We start from the raw sequence: 19,456 nt of genomic DNA, 5'->3' as shown, positions 1-19,456 counted from the left end.
TATGATTCTGTGATTATCACTTGTTTTCACTTTGTATTTTTATATCAGCATGAGAAAAATAAATATTTAATATCCCTGTGAAATGTGATAAAGCTTTTTTTTAGATTTTCGTGAAGAGTGACATGCTTGAAAGATTGGGAGTGGGAAGAGAGATTAAAATTAGTGTCTTGAAATACAGATGAAATCTGTTGCATGAAGGCAACGTGCACTATTTTATTGCTGTATATGCATAACATTAGCAAAATAATTGATATTAGTAAACAGAATTACTTTTTTTTTTTTTTAGATAAAGGAATATTTTATTTTACCAGCATCTCACTTAAGATGCTTAGAAACAAGAATATAACAATTTTGATCAAACAAACAAAAAGAAAACCCCCCAAAAATTGGAAAATATTTTGGATGATATCTCTATCTTAGAAAGGAACGAGAAGAAGAATGTCATAGGATGGCTGCTGTCGACTAGGCACAAAGACCTTACAGGTTGTGTTCTGATTCCTTGCATCAAAAGCACTTCCAAATGCTGCAGCTTCCTTAACAAGCCTGCCATCCCAACTTTGCTTTCATTCTCTTTCAGTTCTCAGGGCAGTAAATGGCATACTTATTTTCTCATTCTAATTTGTCTCTAAGCTATCCTTAAGAGCAAATGGTCAGTATTGGATATTAGAAAGGCATTTAGCACACTGAAGGCTCCAAATGAAAGATGTTTGGGCTGGGAGGAGGGACGTCTTTGCAGCATGCTTATTCATGAGCACTCTTCATTCTTCACCACCTTCTTTCCATAATAAATACATTATTGAACCTTGATTTGGTCGGGTCTTCGAAATTAGCATCTCATTTCATGACTCATGATAGAAGAAGGTAGGCTGACATTCTCATATTAATCATGCATATAAAGAGGACTGATGTGCCAGGAGGGAAATACCAAGTTTCCATTGCACAACTGTATTTTACCAGTCCTTCCCATGAACTGGTCTTAGCTGGTCTGCTGGAACCACAAAGCAGTTGGTTTGTGTATCCTTAATAATAATTTATCTGTGAAGAAAAGGAAACAGCAGGCACGGTTGCTATCAGTGTTCCTGCAGCTGAAGAACCTGTCTTCCTCCCACCCCATTCCTTGAAAGCCAGCTATTTTCTGTTTCAGCCTCCCTTTCAAATTAATAACCTGTCAAACCTCCGCAACGGACTCGCCTGTTCTGAATTGTCTTGTGGAAAATGTTTAGCTGTTAAAGGGAGAGAAATTTACTTTTGGGGTTGGTGTTGTCCCCCCGCATGAGGTGTTCTGGAACTGCAGGGGGATGGCAAGGCTCAAGATCTCTTTTCTCAATTGGAAGTTATTCTAATCATTGCAGATCTAAATCATAAAGCCTTTTAGTCGAGGTTTGTTTAACTTGGGCTATACGTGTCCAATAACTAGTAGTTCAAAGGGAAGTGCAAAGCCCGGCCTCTGGGGAGGAACAGCCCCAGCTTGGCTGAAAAGCACCTGAGGCTTCTGGTGGGCACCAAATTGAACATGAACCAGCCATGTGCCCTTGTTGGAAAGAAATGGTATCCTGGGCTACATTAGGAGGAATGGTGCCAGCAGATAGAGGGAAGTGATCCTGCTCCTTTATTCAGCACTGGCAAGGCCTCACCTGGAGTCCTGTGTCCAGGTCTGGTCTCCCCCGTAAAAGAAAGACATGGCCATACCAGAGTCCCATAAAGAGTCAGGAAGATTAAGGGGCCGATGAGAAAAGGCTGAGCTTGGACTGTTCAGGTTAGAGAAGGCTCAGTGGGGGAACTTACCCGTGTATACAAATACCTGAAGGGAGGGTACAAAGATGAGGGAGCCAGGCTCTTTTCAGTGGTGCCCAGTGCCAGGACCAGAGGCAGTGGCACAAACTGAAGCCCAGGAGGTTCCCTCTGAACATCAGGAGACACTTCTCCACTGTGAGGGGTACCAAGTGCTGGTACAGATTGCCCAAGGAGACTGTGGAGTCTCCATCCTGGGAGATACTCAAAAGCCTCTGGGACACTGTCCTGGACAATGTGGTCTGAGTGATCCTGCTTGAGAAGAGCAGTTTGACCAGATGAACCCCAGAAGTTTTGTAATAAGCAGCATTGCTGCTGGGAAAGCTGGAATGATGTAGGCTTTGCTGTTTGTTTGAATTGCATCAGCTGAAGCAGTGCTCTTTTTTTTCTTCCTTTTTCTTAACAAGGGCTAGAAAAAGTAGGATTAATGTGTAAAAGTAGTTTATGAGCTATACAAATAGGTGATAATTTAGAGAGTTTAAACATGCTAAATGTCTCAATAGCATATTGTGAAATAAAGATTAATAATGGTTTACAGAATAATGAAGCTTCACAGAAAACCAAGCAATTCATTTGCCTCTGTGCCTACATCATCATCAGAAAAAATACAGAAGCAAGACCATGTGCAACCCCCCACAATGGCTTACAAATACAAGTGGAATGTCTGTACTGCCAGATTATTGCATTTCTGTGTTCTATTTTGTTCTTTGCTGCCAGAAGCTGCTGTTTTACTTGTATTACCTACATCATACTGTTCTGTCAAAGATTAACATGTGGCATCTGTGACAGTGAAACTTAGTTTGTAGTATGACAACAAGAATAGGTTTTTGTTAACTCTAGATCTGTGGAAGAGTACTTGAGATCAAGAAAAGTATCTGCATTATTTCTCCTACTTTAAATACTTTGGTTTTTTGACATTTAGTCAAGTTCCTGGCTTTTGTATGTGACTTTGTGGATATTTTAGATCATTTTATGACCCAAGTTACAACAATTTTATATTGTTTTATTTTTCAACCTAGCAGCTTCTGTTTTCAAATTTGGATTTTAAGGGATTGGATCAAGGTTGAGGGGGAAGAACTATGCCCCTTTAACAGCAGCAGATGTATTGCTCCCTGATTCTCTGTTCTGCAGCCTGGCAATGCTCAGATTGTAACCTCATGTTAACAAATGTGCTTAGAAATATTGGTAGAGTAATGCAGCCTGACAGAGTCTATTTATTTGCCTGCTGTACATGTGAACGTTGCTTTATAAGCTACTTTTATCATATGTAGTACATATATATATGTATATACATATATATATGTATCAGTGTCTTCAGAGGAAGTACCCTTGTCCTTGAGTATGATAACTTGAAGAAGGATATTTCACATGAAGTTGTCTGAGTTAGCCCTGAATTTCAGTGTCTTGATAAAGTGCTTCAGGCATGTCTGAAAGAATATTCCAGTTTTCTCAGTTTAATCTCTGTTAGCACAGACTGTTCATGTGGAACACTGCTGCGTTTGATTAGATACTGTGTGTTTATCCCACTGTCAGTTCTGTGTAGAGGTGTTTTATTACTGTGGTTTGGAAATCGGTATATTAATGAGCTAACATAGAACAGAAAGTAAGTTGGAACTTCTGCAGGGAGAAGAATTTAAATAGATAAGATTTATTTTACATAGGATTAAGCTGCTGTCACTAGAAATTGCTACGGCTTTTAATTGAAGTTGTCAGTAAGACTACAACTTCCCCTGTACAGCATTTTAGACTGACTTTTAAGAACAAAAGTTGTCACTCCTTACTTCACCAACTTCTAATATGCCTTGTTCTTGGAAGAAGAAGAAGAGATCTGTACTATGGAGTTGAGCTCATGTTGGTTTTGAGGATCTGCATTTTTGGAGAAGAACCTGTTTGCATTGACTTCCTTAATACCTTATTTTTTAATTTTTTTTTCTTTTAGCATAAGTAATTTCAGGCAAAATGAGTGAATATCAAGATTATTGACTCTTGGTTATAGAAAACTGCCATTAGGGTGCTGCTGAAAAGAAAGTAAAGGCCTTCAGTATTTCAAAATCAGAGTATCTGACTTGTTACAAAGAAATTGTAGCTATACATAGTTTGATCTTCAGGTTTCTCAAACACTTCAAGTATATCAAGTGGAATTGGACCTAAGCTAGCATCAGTCATTTGAATAAACAGTTAACCTAGTAAGTATAAAGCAAAATATTTGGATTAATATTTGAAAACAGCTTAAAATAATTTTCTGTTGTGTTTTCACTGTACCGGCAAAGAGATTTGCATATGCTGTGAAAATAAACATGGTACTTGTTTGCCAGAAGAACGTAACTATCTGCAAAAGCACCAGAAGTACTTGAATGTGTTTAAAATTTTGCCAGTAGTAGAGCTAAGAGATTTTCTGAGCTTTAAAATCTGTGTAGAAGTTACTTGTATATGCTCAAAGCCTACTTGTATCTCCTGTATCAACACGCAGTTTCTGATATTCTCTTGCTGGTGTACGTATTTTATGTGATTTGTTAGAGAAACGGATACACGAGAGCAGTTTTCAAAAAATGATTTGTTTGCAGTAGCTATGTGTTTTTAGACTATTTCCATAATGTTTCTGTCCTTTCAATAACAGAGTTCCTTAAAAAGATGTGTTGCAGCTGTGATTTAAATATTCGTTTTTCTTCACAGGGTGCTTACACGGAACACTTTTTTCTAAACCCTGGCTCTGTATTTATTATTAATAAAAATATCTGTATTTGTGACTGAAATGTTTGATACCAAAAAAAAGCATTGGCTTTATACCAGACTTCCCTGAACACTCATCTTTTTGATAAAGGTTTTTTAGCAAGAGTGTTTATTTTCTTGTTTTTTGTAGCAAATTCTGAAATCGAAGTCTCTGTGTCTGCGAGAAATGTGAGAAGGTTGCTTAGTTTCCAGCGATACCTGAGATCTTCCCGTTTTTTCCGTGGTATCACTGTTCCAAATTCTTCAAACATTTTAGATGATGATTATAATGGACAAGCAAAGGTTGGTTGCTTGATCTTTATTTTTTTAAGTATGTTTTTTAAAATGCCTGCTAGCATATATAACTGTATCACATGTTCAAAGTACAACCAAATACGAGTTTTAAGCATGTTTTTTTAATATACGTATGTGTATGTATTTTTGTGTGTTAATATAGATATATCTTAATAGATTGCAACAAACTCCTTTAATGCCTACTAGTGTACTGGGATGATTTTTGTGGCTAGTGTTTTTCTTTCTTTCTTTCTTTTTTTTTTCCTAGTAACTGGTGAATGAAGGGTGCACTCTAAAAAAATTAAGAAAGGAAAATGTATCTGTATATAAGAAATGTAGTGGAGCAATTTGGACAACTGTTTTCTTTCATTTTTAGTCTAACATGACTAAAGAACATCTGAAAGAGTGACTACCTACTACTGCAAACTCAGTAAAATGCAGTAAATTGTTTTCTCAGGACATGTTTATGCCAAACAGACTTTTTCTTTGGTAGGCAATTCTTCTAGAAAAGAAAACTGTGATAGCTATGTGCGGGGGAAACAGGTACTGGGAAGAGAGGTAGTGTTAAGAGAGCAGCTACCTGGATAAAAGACTAGCGTGTTGGGGAAAAAGGATGGATAGTGCTGAAGGAGACTGAACAGGCAAAGATGATTCAGGTTATTCAAGATCCCAGAGGCTGTGTGTCACTGCATTTAGTGCTTTTTTATTTGTCATATTGACACAAAAAAGGAATATACTTACACAATGGACATATCCTAGCTGAACATGACCAGGCTGTGGTGTAGAAAAAAATCTGATAGCCTGGAGGATGGATCTTAAAAATGTACATGTAATTTAATAGCAAAGAGAACTTGTTAATGCTCTTGTTTTCTCAGGTAGCAGAGTTTTAATGGCTAGCAGAGAAAAGCTAAAATGCTTTTTGCATAATTGGATTATAAACCAGCTCTACCAATCTAATGAGAATAGGAGAAGGCAGGAGTCTGTCATAAAATGTGCTGGACAGGTATTTCTCATACAGGTAGGGGAGGCAGAGATTGGGATTACTGAACTCTGGTGAGGCCTCGTGTGATGTTTGGTGTTCTTGCTGATCCCTTTTGCTGGAAGGACAGTTCATGTGAAGCTGCTGAGAAGACATGCTAGTTCAGTGAGGTGGAAAGTCAAAAGCTAGGTTTGTAAAGAATTTAAAATGCATTATGGCTCATATAATGGGTCAAATGCAAATGGCTCATATATCTAGTAAATCATCTAGATACTATTTCTCTTCTATAAGCAGGGAAAAGACAGAAAATGAGGTCGAAGACCACAGATTTATTTTCTAGTTCATTGAAAAACTGAAGTCTGAATGCAGTGTCTTTCTGTCATATTATTTCTGGTTTTAACCTAATTGTTTTAAATTGTGTCTTACTTCTTTTGAGAACTTGACTAAAGGACGAAAGGAAAATCTCCAACCAGTTCTGTCAAGGCACTTCTCGGGTTTTTTCAGTTTTTTAATTTGTAAGATATATTTTAAAGTTTTTCAGTTATCAGGCAAATTTAATTATTTTTTACTATTTTTTTTGTATGTAGAAATCCTAAGACTTGGTCTGTCTCTTAAATCTTAAATACTCCTCCGGGTTACAAGAAGATAGACATACGCTGATTAAAAGATGACAGCTTTTGTGTTTTCTTTCAGTGTATGCTGGAGAAGGTTGGAAATTGGAATTTTGATATTTTTCTGTTTGATAGACTGACAAATGGTGAGTTTACTTTTGCTATTTCGTTTGTGTTTTATCTCCTAGCATAACTTAACTGTGGCACTTGTATTGCAGTATATGATTCACTAAAAAGCACAAATTTCATCAGGTAGTACTTTTTGGTTTAATAGTGTTTAATCTAAGTCCTAGTTTGCCTGGTCACTCCATTAAAATAATGATGCTGTCAGTGCTGATAATAATCACTGATTTGTAGAAGAGCCCCTTCATGTGCTTTGTACTTTCTGTTCTCTTTCAGTAATTTGTAGTAGTAATTTGATATAAATTCACAAATCATTTTACTGTCTTAGACTTTTTTTTTTTCAATTATGGGTTTGCTGGTAATTTATATGCTTGTGTCCAAAAGGTCATTTATATTGAACAAGTATTTTTCTGATAAATTTAAAGTTTGATAGTTCTATTGCTTTATAGTGCAATAAGAAGGCACGTTGGTGTGAATGCATTATAATTAGGACATGTAATAGAATACCTGGAGAATTAGGAGTTGAGGAGAGAGAAGCTGCTGTATTCACAGCTTGCACAAAATAGAAAAAGGAAGAGAGCATCATGGTTAGTTTTGTGCGCCCATTACAAGTAGCAGTAGGAGCTACAGAAGTATTTGGTTAAAAAACCGCCAAAGTATTGTTTAATTTACAGACAGACAGAAAAGAGATCTGTAAAAGTGCTGAAAAGGAGGAGGGAGGGCTGCTGCAGTGGGTAGGGTGAATATTTATGTCATAATCACAGTGATGGAAGCTGGATTTTGAATAAAATGGAAGGAGGAGATAAGCAAGTCCAGCGCCACAGCGACATTTGTGACAGTGTGGGAAGAGAACGAAGGGCAGCTCTTGCAGGTCTTACATCATATGGAGTAGGTAGCAGAATTGCAATTAGAGTGTTTAAAGTTTTGCATCCTAATTAAGTAATTTTAGGAGGACATTTTGATCAGGCAGTCTTGTTCTTGAAAGTTTTTAAGGGCAGAATGCTGTATATAAAACTCTACTGGATGAGCTGCCCTGAATGAACCTCTAAGAAACAAATTACCCAGTAGATGTTCCAAGAATTGCATAATTCATTGTGAGGAAGTGGCATGCACATGGGAATACATTAAGCCCAGTAATAAGCAAGGTTTAGCAGAAATTTTTGTCCTTTTGTACCTCAATTTCTGTCTATGCTAGGTTCTTTAATGCTAAATGAAGATTGTCAGCCATGACATTGTTTGCAGAGCAAATAATGGGCAAGCTATTTCAAATAAACATTTTGGGCTATTCTCTGTCTCTTGCAGTTTTACCTATTTTACCATTGCAAACGATTATAATATAGCTATGAGTAGGCGAAGGATATTGTAAGCTTGTAATAGTATGCGTTTCCTGCAGAAACTTTTTCGTAGAGTTCTGGGTAAAATAAGGAAGAGTTCAGCAAAATACATGACAAAAATGAGAGCATATTTACAATGTGAGCTAATCAATAGTGTTGACTTTTCTCTTTGCCTGATCATTTCTGTATTTGGCTTTCAGCTGTCTGTTTGTGATATGTTGCATAAAGTTACTTATAAGGTTGAATGTCATTGTAATGGGTTTGCATGTTGAAACCTGTTGATTTTTTAGCGTTCAGTAACGTTTTCCTCCTATCAGTTGACACTGGAGAGTTGGTGAATTTATTATCATTAATCAAAACCCGTGGTTATTACTAGAAACAACTAATGGAATCTTGTCATGCAGTAAGATTTAAAAACTTATCATAAATTGGTGTAGAAAAATTTGCTTGTATAATGTTTGTGACCAGTCTGTTTGAAATAATACATTTCTTATGAAAGAGTCACTGATTTCATGGCTTCCAATGAATTAGTATTTTCATCTTATTTTTAGGAAACAGTCTAGTCAGCTTAACCTTTCATCTGTTTAATCTTCATGGACTAATTGAACACTTCCAGTTAGATACGATGAAACTTCGTAGATTTTTGGGTAAATACAGCTTTTTATTATGATGAATATTGCTGCTTTTTTATGCCTTAACTGAAGTGCTGGTTGTAGTTTAGCAGTAAGGTTTGAAGGGTATTAATGCAGTCCAGATCGTGCAGTGATTTAAATTATATTGATTGAGACAATTTCTCAAAGTTTCTATGAGTACAGAACTTTCTGTGTTAAATCCAAACAAGTATTAACAAGTGTAGTAGTTCCATAGCTGATGTTGTATTCCATTTATTAAATCTAAATAATCAGAAATATATGTGACATTGTGTGACATTTGTATTGAGAAAGGCCGGACAGCTCCTTTCTTTTAATATTCAGTTCTGCATTGATCTTTGCTTCCCAGTGATATAGTTTCCTAACTGTATGGAATATGTAAGCTTGGCTGGGTTTGCCAGTGCCAGTTTGATGCTGTCTCTGGCTTGCTCAAACTCTTATACAAGTAAGGACTGTACTGTGGGCATAGTTTCTCCCTAAGCAGAGTGCAGGACAATTTTACTTGAACATTTGGGCCTGCAGCACTGAAATACTTTGATGGAAAGAACTGTAAATACAATGTGGAATATTCAAACCAAGAAGTACATTCACTCAACAGCTGAATGAGCTGTCTTTCTGCATCCCAATGCCATAGACAGGCACTGGTGTACAACGTCTTTCCATTGGTTTTTCTGCGACAGTCAGTACCTTTAATTTTGTGAAGTGGGCATGATTTTTTTAACTGAGCAGGAGAAACAAGTTTCTGGTCCGTTTTAGCAGGCTTTCACAGTTCCAGAGAAAACAATTCTGTGGTTACAAAGTTTGTCATTTAACAGAGGAGAAATCACATTTGGAAGGCTTTTCTCCCCTTTCAAATAAGGGAATGTTTTTGTTTTCATAATTTAGTTCTCTTTCAGCTTAAAAAAAAAAGTTTAGTTCTGTCTTGCATTTCACGTTGCTTCAAAGAGGACTCAATTCCTTCCAGTTTCATAAGTGTAAATCGGCCAACCTTAATGACTGATATATTGAAATGTGAAGAAAATTATTATAGAAATCCAGTCTTAGACTGCTTGAGTTGTAACTGAGTGTGGTTTGTCTTTCTCATCTTGCTTATCTTCTGGTTAGTTGAGATTTAGCAAATCATAGTACTTGAAATGAAAGACTAGTTAGGAATTAGTTAGCTGGTTATCAAAAGATAACTAATAGTTTTAACTACATATGATTACTCAAAGTCATAAGTCACTAAAATGAGATTAGACTTGGAAGAAGGCAAAATTTTATTCTAATTTTGAAAGTCACCACCTTTCCCTTTTGTTAATGCCTTCTACTTAATGTCACTGAGAAGAACATTTCTTATGTCTGTTCTAGTACATCTGTCAAATCAAGGAACTTTTCTTCCAAATGCAGCTTTCAGCATGAACGCAGTTCATTCTTTTCTTTTGCTCCCTCTTGTACTCCAGTCCACAGTAATCTGAAGATCAGATTCTGGAAGACTAGGACAGCACAAGTGGTCCATAGTACCATATAAAATTCACTTTATTTGGGAACTTACTGGAATCTTTTTAAGTAGAAAAATCTGGTTTTAGTTCTCAGTAAGATCTCAACATTTTATTTTTGTATATATATACATCTATATATATGTTTATACACATACATAGTCTTTCAGTGATTACCAAAGTTTACTTGGAGATCTGCATCCTCCTACTGTGTGTTTTCAAACCTGAACAGGGGGAGAGAAAATATGATGTACTCTATTCCTGAAAACATAGGGTGATTGTGCTATTCTAGTTCAGACAAACCATGATCAAAATTTTGACCTAGGTCTGCTTTATTAAATAAGTTAGAAAAATTGTAAACTTCAGGTAGCTTGTAAAGCCACAAAAAAATTAAGGACATCTGCATTCGTGCACTTGATGTGAGGAACAGGTGGGAGAGAGTTCTACTGCAGGTTGATAGAGCTCAAAGACATTTATTTTCATCATTTTTATATGAGCTGTCAGCTATGCATTGAGTAGTTTAGAGGTTATGTGATGGTTACAGTATTTTGACTTTTCATGAACCACAGCTCTTCACAAATACCACGTCAGTAATGCTGTAACATTGCAATCACAATTACATGGACCGTTTTGGCTTGTCAACTGAGTAGAAAAAGAGGTTGTAGGCATGTTTGTTTGATGGGACTGACTGACTGTAGTCAGCCAGGAAAATATTCTTTTAGGTTTGCTTGAAAGAACTAATGTGTTGTATCAGGCCAAACCTTAGAATGCAGTTTGGTTATTGTATTTCAGGTCTTTTTTCCCTCCATATTTTTTAACATTATAGTTCTTTCATTCCATGTACTTGACCTAATGTTGATACCCTTTAAAGAATTCTACCTATACTGTTTGAAGACATCCAGGAAGATGAATGAGAGAGGAGAAAAGCAAGGAAGAAGTTAAATAGGGAATATTGAATCTAGGAGTAGTTAGTCAGACCATCATCTAAACGAGATTCTTTTCTAATTTGCATGTAGGCTTAAATTGTCCTGAGGTATAAGATGCCTAAAAAAGCATAGAGGTGGCTTTCCATGACCACTTTCCTGAATGGGAAAGAAAAGCACTTCATATGGCAGAAATGCAGTGCCTAATTCCTCTGATTCTGTCTATTTTCAAGGCCTGATATGGGATCCTCCTGATGCTTTGGTAAACAGCATCATCATTTTGTATTCAGGATTGCCTCATGGTTTGGACAGTCTAGATTATCAGAGGGAGTCTTCTCTGGGAAGGTCTCAGAGTCTCTCAGATGATATACTGATTTCAAGTTGTTTAATTTTGCTCTGAGATGACTTTACATGTGGTTGATTTCCTTTAGAAAATACTATTTCTTCACATAGAAATGGTATACCTGTGTTGTGGTTCAGCTGATGATTTACTGACTGGGATGTTTTCACGTGTATGTGATTTGGGATATTGCTTATTTCTGTGCCTAGTAATGGAATATAAAATATTACTTTAAAAAACTGTTATTTTATTTAAATTTGGATATATGTTATTTTCCTGCAGTTATGGTTCAAGAAGATTATCACAGTCAAAACCCTTATCATAATGCAGTTCATGCTGCTGATGTGACTCAGGCCATGCACTGTTACTTAAAAGAGCCCAAGGTAAGGGAGTGTTCTCACTTTCATATCACGTGTATGTACAGAAATATGTGCATTTGTGTGTGTGCATATGAATGTATTGTGTGTGCATATCACAGAATCATTTAGGTTGGAAAAGGCCTCTGAGATTGAGTCCAGCCTATGGCCCAACAGCACCATGTCAATTAGACCATGGCACGAAGTGCCACATCCAGTCTTCTCTTGAACACCTCCAGGGACGGTGGCTCCACCACCTCCCTGGGCAGCCCATTCCAATGCTTAACAACCCTTTCTGTGAAGAAATTGTCCTCATGTCCAACCTGAACCTCCTCTGATGCAGCTTGAAGCTGTGTCCTCTCATCCTATCACTAGTTGCCTGGCAGAAGAGGCTGACCCTCACTTGGCTACGACATCCTTACAAGTAGCTGTAGAGAGTGATAAGCTCATGTATCTATATATACGTATACATACATGCATACGTATGTGTATATGTATATATACTTTTTGTTAAAAGTAAAGAAACCTAAGAACCCAACAAGACACTCTCTTGCTCTCTCTGTTGCTGAGGTTGTGGGTTCACACTTAGCAATGTACTTTTCTTTTTTCCCCTCTTCTGAGCTGACACTGTTTTTTGTGTGATTTCACATTGGACCAGAGTAGAGAATTGAGGTTGGAGCTGTTTAACATAGTGCCGTGCCCAAGACATTTGCATAGAATTGTAGCCTGAGTCAGAGCTGGCAATAATAAACTTGTGTATTTATCATTTGGGGTGGAGTTTTTCCCCCAGAAACTACTGTTACCCTTGCTTTGCTCATCTTTGATGTCACTGAATAGGATGCTTCTGCTAGAGGCAGTTGGTAACATTACATTAGGACTTCTCTTTGGCCTTTCTTTTTAAGAAATGGCAGAGTTACAGACATTAAGGAGCTGAGCTGGTTGAGTGTTTGTTCCTCCCTACTTGGACTGCTGTCAGGCTGCTCTGAGTGATTGGACAATTTTAGGACTAAATCCTATTCTTCTGTATTAAATTGAAAACTGCAGTGCTTTATAGCCAGGTGAGGCACGTTATCTACCTTGATGCAGATTATCACCGGTCTGGTATTCTCTGGAATAGCATAGCTCCTTATTCTGCTTCTGAAGTAAAACCAAGTTAAGTTCTGGCTCCCTTGATGTTTTTCAGGGGCTCTTTGCCCACTCCTCCCACTCAGTTTCTCAGTGCTGCTCTCAGATCAGTTGGTGCAGTGAGCCAAATCAGAGCTGATACATGATGAGCTTTTTTATGGCATGCAGTTTGGAAGCTCTGAGCATTTTTTATTTAATACTCATGATGGAAGTTTTGTGATGCTTTAGATACAAGTATAGACTTTGTATTTTTAGTAACATATACAGCTACAGATTCTGTTGCACCAGAGTGCTTTGTAAACATGTGAGGCATGATAGATGGCAAATGCAACAGGGAATATAAACTTCTGTCCACGTGGGGTGTTTGCTGCATTTTACCTTTGTATGGGCAGAATTATCCTCTCTGTTTTAGTGTAAGCTAGACTTTCTGACTAAGTCTAACTCACAAACCTCCCAATCGTAAGTAGTAACAGCTATGAGCAGTGAAAGTAAGTCTGTGCAGGTGAATGCTGAGTTAATTGACATACACATACTTCTTGAAAATATTTATTTGTGACAGAATTTCCTCCTTTGTTTCTGGCCCGCTACACTTTTAAATGTAATTTCGCATAAGAGTAGAAATCCATTCTGACCAGTTCTAAAGTCTTCCAGAGCATTAATTTCTTCCCTTTAAGAGGAAGGGTTTTTTATGCTTTCTAAAATATAGTATGTATTTAAAGCAGAATTAACACATACAGATGGACTCGGTAAATGACAGGGAGAGCTAATTTTAAGAATTTGCTGCTTTTATGGGATCTGCTTAGGAATAGTACTTCATTACCAGACAGAAAGTAGGATTTTGTGTGCCAGTGTTGATTTCAAGACTGAACCTTCTCATTCAGAAAGAATAATGCTTAAACCACTGTTGAAATTTTGTAGCTTTGAGTGGGGCAATACTGTGCAAAGTCAGTGGAATATTAGTTTTACATCTTCAAAATTTTCTCTGAATTTCTGTTGGCTGTTAATTACTAAAAAACAAAAACGCAACATTCGTGCACTTTCTCTAAGGGCATACTTGCATTACTAACATTTATTGGTTTTGCCTTGCAGCTTTCCAAATCTTTAACTCCGTGGGATGTTCTGCTCAGTTTAATAGCAGCTGCCACACATGACTTGGATCACCCAGGCGTTAACCAACCCTTCCTAATTAAAACAAACCATTATTTAGCGACTTTATATAAGGTAAGAACAGAATCAGTTGTTTTGTTAAAGCCTGGTTTGGAGAATGCTTGAGTAGTACAGAAAAAAGAGTATAAATTGTGATGTGTTTAGCTAGTGGTAGGTTTGAATCCAGACATTGTTTCCATGCCACTGTGATAAAAAAATGTGCAAATTAGCAGCATATTTGGGGTTTGTGAGTTTTAACCTCTTTGGGGAAAAAAAAAAAAAAAAAGAAGGAAGAAATAAAAACACCAACTCCAAAACACAGCAAAACTTTCTGGTCTGCTCTTGGTATACAGCTCTGCAGTTTAAGAAAAAGGCATTGACTGATAGGTGTTATTCCCTTTTAATTCGCAGAATACCTCAGTATTAGAGAACCATCACTGGAGATCGGCAGTGGGGTTGCTGAGAGAGTCTGGTTTATTTGCACATATGTCGTTAGAAAACAGGTATGTTTATCCCGAAGAGTATAGATTGCTTTAAGACGCAAGCAAGCTGTCACTTAAGTAAGACAGCCTTGCAAAACAAGATGAATTATTGCATGGCAGTTTTGAATACAAAATGTAGATGATGATCTATTTTAAGAATTCCTGGATACTGTGCTGGTGGAGTAGAGCAGTTCGTGGTGCAACGTGATATCCGGAAAATAACATTTACTGTGAGCACATTGAAGAAGTGTATTCATGTAGACAAGCACCTGTTCAGATTAAACTTGGCAGCCTTTTCTTGTTCTACCACCACAACTGTAGTTTAAAATAGACCCTCTTCACCTACTCTAACAAGAAATAATCCTGAAACAATTAGTTTGTGCATTTTTAAGAACAAAAAAAAGGGAGGGGTGGGGAGAAAAGAAGGTAAAAGCTGTTTTGAAATCTTGAAAGCTACCAGTGAAGTGTCCTGGTGTTTCTGTGGATGTTGTAAGACTTTTTCAGCAAAAGAAAACAAACAAACAAACCAGTTCAGTGAAAATGCTGATTATAAAGCTTGTATTTGTATAATAATAAATATGATAAAAAGACATCTCAATCTTGTGATGACTGTTGTTCTTAATTGTTATGCTTTGAATGTTTGGTATCACTAATTTCAGGCAGCTGATGGAAAGCCAGATAGGCGATCTCATTCTTGCCACAGACATCAGTCAGCAAAACGAGTATCTGTCCATGTTTCGATCCCATTTGGATAGAGGAGACCTATGTTTAGAGAATGCAAACCATCGGCACTTCATTTTACAGGTGATCTTTTTGGGAATATTTTTGAAAACATCATTTTAGAGTAAAAACAATTTACTTAAAAATGCTAAATACTACTTCTACCAGGCTTTCTCCTCCTTTCAAAAGCAGAACTATCTTCTAGTCATTCAATTCCCTTCCCCAGCACTTCTCCCAGGTGATGGTGAGTGTTGGTAAGTCTCATAACTTAAAGCTACTAAAGCAAGGAGAGTTGTTTTTCCAAGAGAGGGTTTAGCTTTTCTAACAACTCCATTGCAGCCTCAGAATTGTGAAATTCTTTGTCAGAACATTTTTTGGGAAAGGAAAGCACTACTGTTGTGAATCAGTTTGCAGCTGTGCTAGTGAGCTTTAACAAACTTTAAAAACAAAAACCTTGAAATTATTTTTAGATTTGTAGACATTTGCTTATTAGGTTCATATTGTGGACTATAAAAAAACTTAAACAGATGAGGAGTTCTGTCTTGTGCAAACCACTGCTAAAAATATGAGCTTCAGAGCCAGAAATGGAAAATACTGTTTGCTTACTTTGATGTTTCTTTTTTCTGAATTTTTTTTTGGCTCCTGTACCAGTGAATATACTAAATATAGCGCCCCTGAAATACTTTGACTTGCCTGAATTTCCATATTACTCAGGGATGATCATGAGATCTGATAGTTCCCTGAGTGTTTTTTAAATATTGCGGAAGATGGGTTTGGAGCGCAGATCTTAGGTAGGTTTGTTATTCAGAAAAGTTAAAATAATCTGCTGTAAGGAAATAAATAATTACAGGTGCTTCTGTTGAAGGGAAAGATGGTCTAACACTGTGTGTTAACTTGTTAGATGGCTTTGAAGTGTGCGGATATTTGTAACCCCTGTCGGACGTGGGAGCTGAGCAAGCAGTGGAGTGAAAAAGTAACAGAGGAGTTCTTCCATCAAGGTAAGAGTAGAATTCTCTGTTAGTATACCATATATTTATAGCGTGGAAAGAGCATCATGAGTCCTAGTCCATTTATATTTAGGACTAACAGGGATGTACAGTGCAGCATGGGATTTTTTTCCTTTCATGGGTTGTACTTCTTGCAAAAGGTCGGAATTACTAAAACTCATTGAAGAATCTGCTTAGAAACTGAACCTAGAATGGCTGGTGCAACCTGAAAGGTGCTTCAGATAAGTAATTATGGCTGCTTTAAATTTACCCAGTGGCTTCAGTAAATTATGATGAAATATGTTCATCATGTGTCTTCAATATTTAAACTTGAGCTGTGAGGCCTGTTGGTAAGCAGGTGAGAGCCAGGGAGGTTTTTAGTTACCATGCAGTTACAACTACTTATATAAGTAGTTAATAAAGCTTGTAATTAACAAATGGAGTGAATTTCCTCCATTATTATTAAATTTTAATAATAAAACTAAGGCTAGTTTAGTTGACTTGAGACCTGCTAATTTGCACATGGATATGATAAATGGGGAACAGACTGCTTTATTTGCTGTTACCCACATGAGGCTTAATCTTTGGTAAAGGTGATGGGGAGGCAGAACCACAAATTGTCTTTAGCCAGAAATTTCTGAACGCTGAGCTATTCTCTTCTATATTACGAAGGGGGGATTTTAATTTGTCATTTCTATGACAGTCTAGGAAGCTTTGTGAGGAAGGGGATGTTAATCCTTCAGTAAACTAGTGGTTCTATGTTTTTTAATTAGTGTTTGATGAAAAATAGTATTTAAATACAGTATTTATAAATACTGTTAGTCTCACTGACAGATCTACTTGGATTTTTTTGGAGATGGGGAGAGAAGTAAATGCATTCTACCATCTACAAGACACCATCCTGGCACAGCTCACCTCTTTTGGTGTTTGTTTTGAGTCTGGACCATATGACTTAACGGTTGTATTATACTTTTGTTTCTTTAGGTGATATTGAAAAAAAATATCACTTGGGTGTGAGTCCACTTTGTGACCGACAGACAGAAACTATTGCCAACATCCAGATTGGTAACTACAGTTCAGTTTATTTCAGTAGATTTCTGAAAAAAGGACCTTTTGGGTACATTTGCTAGAGGCTGTACCTGCTCTGTGTGTGTGTGGCAGCACTTCATAACAAAGAGCACTTTTATTTCAATTTGCTGTATAACACTTCTGGCTTGAACTGTTTACAAGAGGTACTGCACTGAGAGTCTTGGAGACCTGAGCCCCTCTGTTCCCTTACAGAACAGGTACAGCATGGGAGGCAGCTGTCTGACTTCTCCCTGAACTGCTGCTGCCCAGAACTTTCCTGGTCTGAAGTGGCTATTTTGGGAAGAGGAGGGTTCCTTCCCCTTGCTGTGTGCCTCGGGTGCCTTTTGCAGCGAGATTGCCACAATAGGGCTCTAGCTCGCTGGGTTTAGCTTTCTGGAATGTCAGCATTTCCTTTAAATGCAACCTTTAAAGAGGGTGGTGGACAGAGATTTGATGGAGAATGGTGAATAGCCATTATATTAATAGTTTTTCCTAAATTCAATTCGATTTAAAATAGTAAAATGTCCTCTTATTTTAATAAAAGTTGCTTATGTAGGTTAAATGGGACTCAGTTAAAAGCACAGTAAAGAAAAGAATAAATTTGACCACAAACACAGTATTAATTATGCTTTAAATTGACACAAAAGCTGATGTGTTCAATAAGATGCACTGGTTTAATTTAGAATGTTAGGAAAACATACATTTCCATAATTGACAGATTCAATTTTGGTCATCTTACCCTTGAGTTTTTGTTTCATGGAAGTAGACAGTGCACATAAGAGAACATGTGCATATGCACAAAGTTGTGTATAAACACACAAACAAGTATATAAATGTGTGTTAATGTTTTGTGGCCTTGTTTAAAAAATTTCTAGAATTTATATTTTAAAATACTTTTAGCTGGCTTAATATTGTGAAAGTAATATATTCTTTTTTCCCTCTGTGTAGTATAGTTCAGACTGTCTGTGAGGTAATTCATTATAAAATTCCCCCATGTTCCTCAATATTTTCCTTTATTTGGTCATTGCTGTGAAAGACAGAGAGTTAATTTGTAATCCAGTGTATTGCTGCTGTTCTGACTGATTAGTAAAATCTTTTATAGTTTGAGAGATTATTTTGTAAAGATACCCTAAATATTGAAATGGATTTTTAAATGCACATTGGAGAACAGTAGTTTGACAGATTTACATTTTGCTATTAAATTCTATTTAAAATATTTAGGTTGAGGATTTTAATTTTTCTCTGGGTTTGTTTTCTGGTTTTCATTTGTCTCTGTTTGCTTGTTTTTGAAGGTTTTATGACCTACTTAGTGGAACCTCTGTTTGGGGAATGGGCCCGGTTTTCCAACACCAGGCTGTCACAGACAATGCTTGGCCACCTGGGACTGAACAAGGCAAGCTGGAAGGGAGTGCAGAGGGAACAGTCTGGCAGTGGTGACGATGTTGACCCTACTTTTGAGGAAATGGACTCAGACATATTACCTCAGGAACCTCGATTGTCCTGACCTCAGTCCTCATGACAAAACTGCCTCTTCTATTGGTATCTGCACGGTTGGATTAAAGGAGATACGTGCCAGCCCAAGGTTTTAGTAAAATGGTAAAATGATGCCAGCATTATTTATTTCCAAGTTTTCCTTTGACACAGACCATTTGAACCAGAATTTTTTTAAGCCGCAAGATTTGAACATAGAGCAATATGCACCCACCTCAGCTGGTTTTCGTTCGGAACCTTGAATATGCAAAGCACAGCAGTGACTGAGCCTTGGAGCAACTGGACGAAAGCTTCATTGTGCCACACATGGCTTGGGTTTTTTGGTGAAATTTGGAATACGGTCTTCAAATCTAAAACTTGAGATGGATTGTTCCACTCCCTTGGAATTTAGCAAGACTTGCATAAATGTGTTCAAAGCATACCTTCCACTCAGTCCCTGTTTTAATACGGAAATGTGAAGTGCCCATCCTCTGCTGCCTCTGGCAAGACTTGATGTTTACAAATGTACTCTGAAACTGTCGGTTCTAGACTTAACCTTTGCGCATGGCTGTGAAGGAACCACTAACTTCAGTTTTTTGCTTTTTTAAAAGAAAAAGATCAAATCTGAGACTGCAGCTCTCTTTTCTTTGGATGCCAGAAAAGCCTCCCATTTGCCATAATTTTGTTTGTGCACTGGGAGCTGAGCATTCATCATAGAGCACAGCCAAGCTTTACTCCAGTGCTATATGGGAATGCAATTTTTTAACAGCAACAAAACACTTCTGAATCTGGGAAGGGCGGGGTGGGGGTGGGGGGAAGCGTCTGAACTGCATTGCGATTCTGCAGTGGGAACATCGCATGTTGTTCTCACTAT

At 37.2% G+C, this 19,456-nt stretch overlaps 1 protein-coding gene across 4 annotated transcripts in view; it reads left to right on the top strand.

The window, feature by feature from the left end:
• The window catches only part of PDE7A (phosphodiesterase 7A), a 77,124-nt gene extending 58,407 nt beyond the window's left edge, over positions 1 to 18,717 (top strand). For all 4 annotated transcript variants that reach the window (XM_039378424.1, XM_039378423.1, XM_027748199.2 and 1 more), the window contains 10 exons: positions 4,652 to 4,803; positions 6,467 to 6,530; positions 8,393 to 8,488; positions 11,512 to 11,612; positions 13,800 to 13,931; positions 14,268 to 14,359; positions 14,998 to 15,142; positions 15,960 to 16,056; positions 17,029 to 17,109; positions 18,405 to 18,717. In XM_039378424.1, coding sequence (XP_039234358.1) covers positions 4,652 to 4,803; positions 6,467 to 6,530; positions 8,393 to 8,488; positions 11,512 to 11,612; positions 13,800 to 13,931; positions 14,268 to 14,359; positions 14,998 to 15,142; positions 15,960 to 16,056; positions 17,029 to 17,109; positions 18,405 to 18,616 — 1,172 coding nt within the window. In that variant the 3' untranslated portion in view covers positions 18,617 to 18,717. The remainder of the gene's footprint in view (positions 1 to 4,651; positions 4,804 to 6,466; positions 6,531 to 8,392; positions 8,489 to 11,511; positions 11,613 to 13,799; positions 13,932 to 14,267; positions 14,360 to 14,997; positions 15,143 to 15,959; positions 16,057 to 17,028; positions 17,110 to 18,404) is intronic.
• The last annotated feature ends 739 nt before the right edge of the window (positions 18,718 to 19,456 follow it).

Source organism: Pipra filicauda, unplaced genomic scaffold (assembly GCF_003945595.2).
Source record: "Pipra filicauda isolate LSUMZ 115617 unplaced genomic scaffold, ASM394559v2 scaffold138_size1969278_pilon, whole genome shotgun sequence".
NCBI classification, from domain to species: Eukaryota; Metazoa; Chordata; class Aves; order Passeriformes; family Pipridae; genus Pipra; species Pipra filicauda.
Note: the sequence above shows the minus strand (reverse complement) of the source record. Positions and strands in the feature narration are given on the sequence as shown.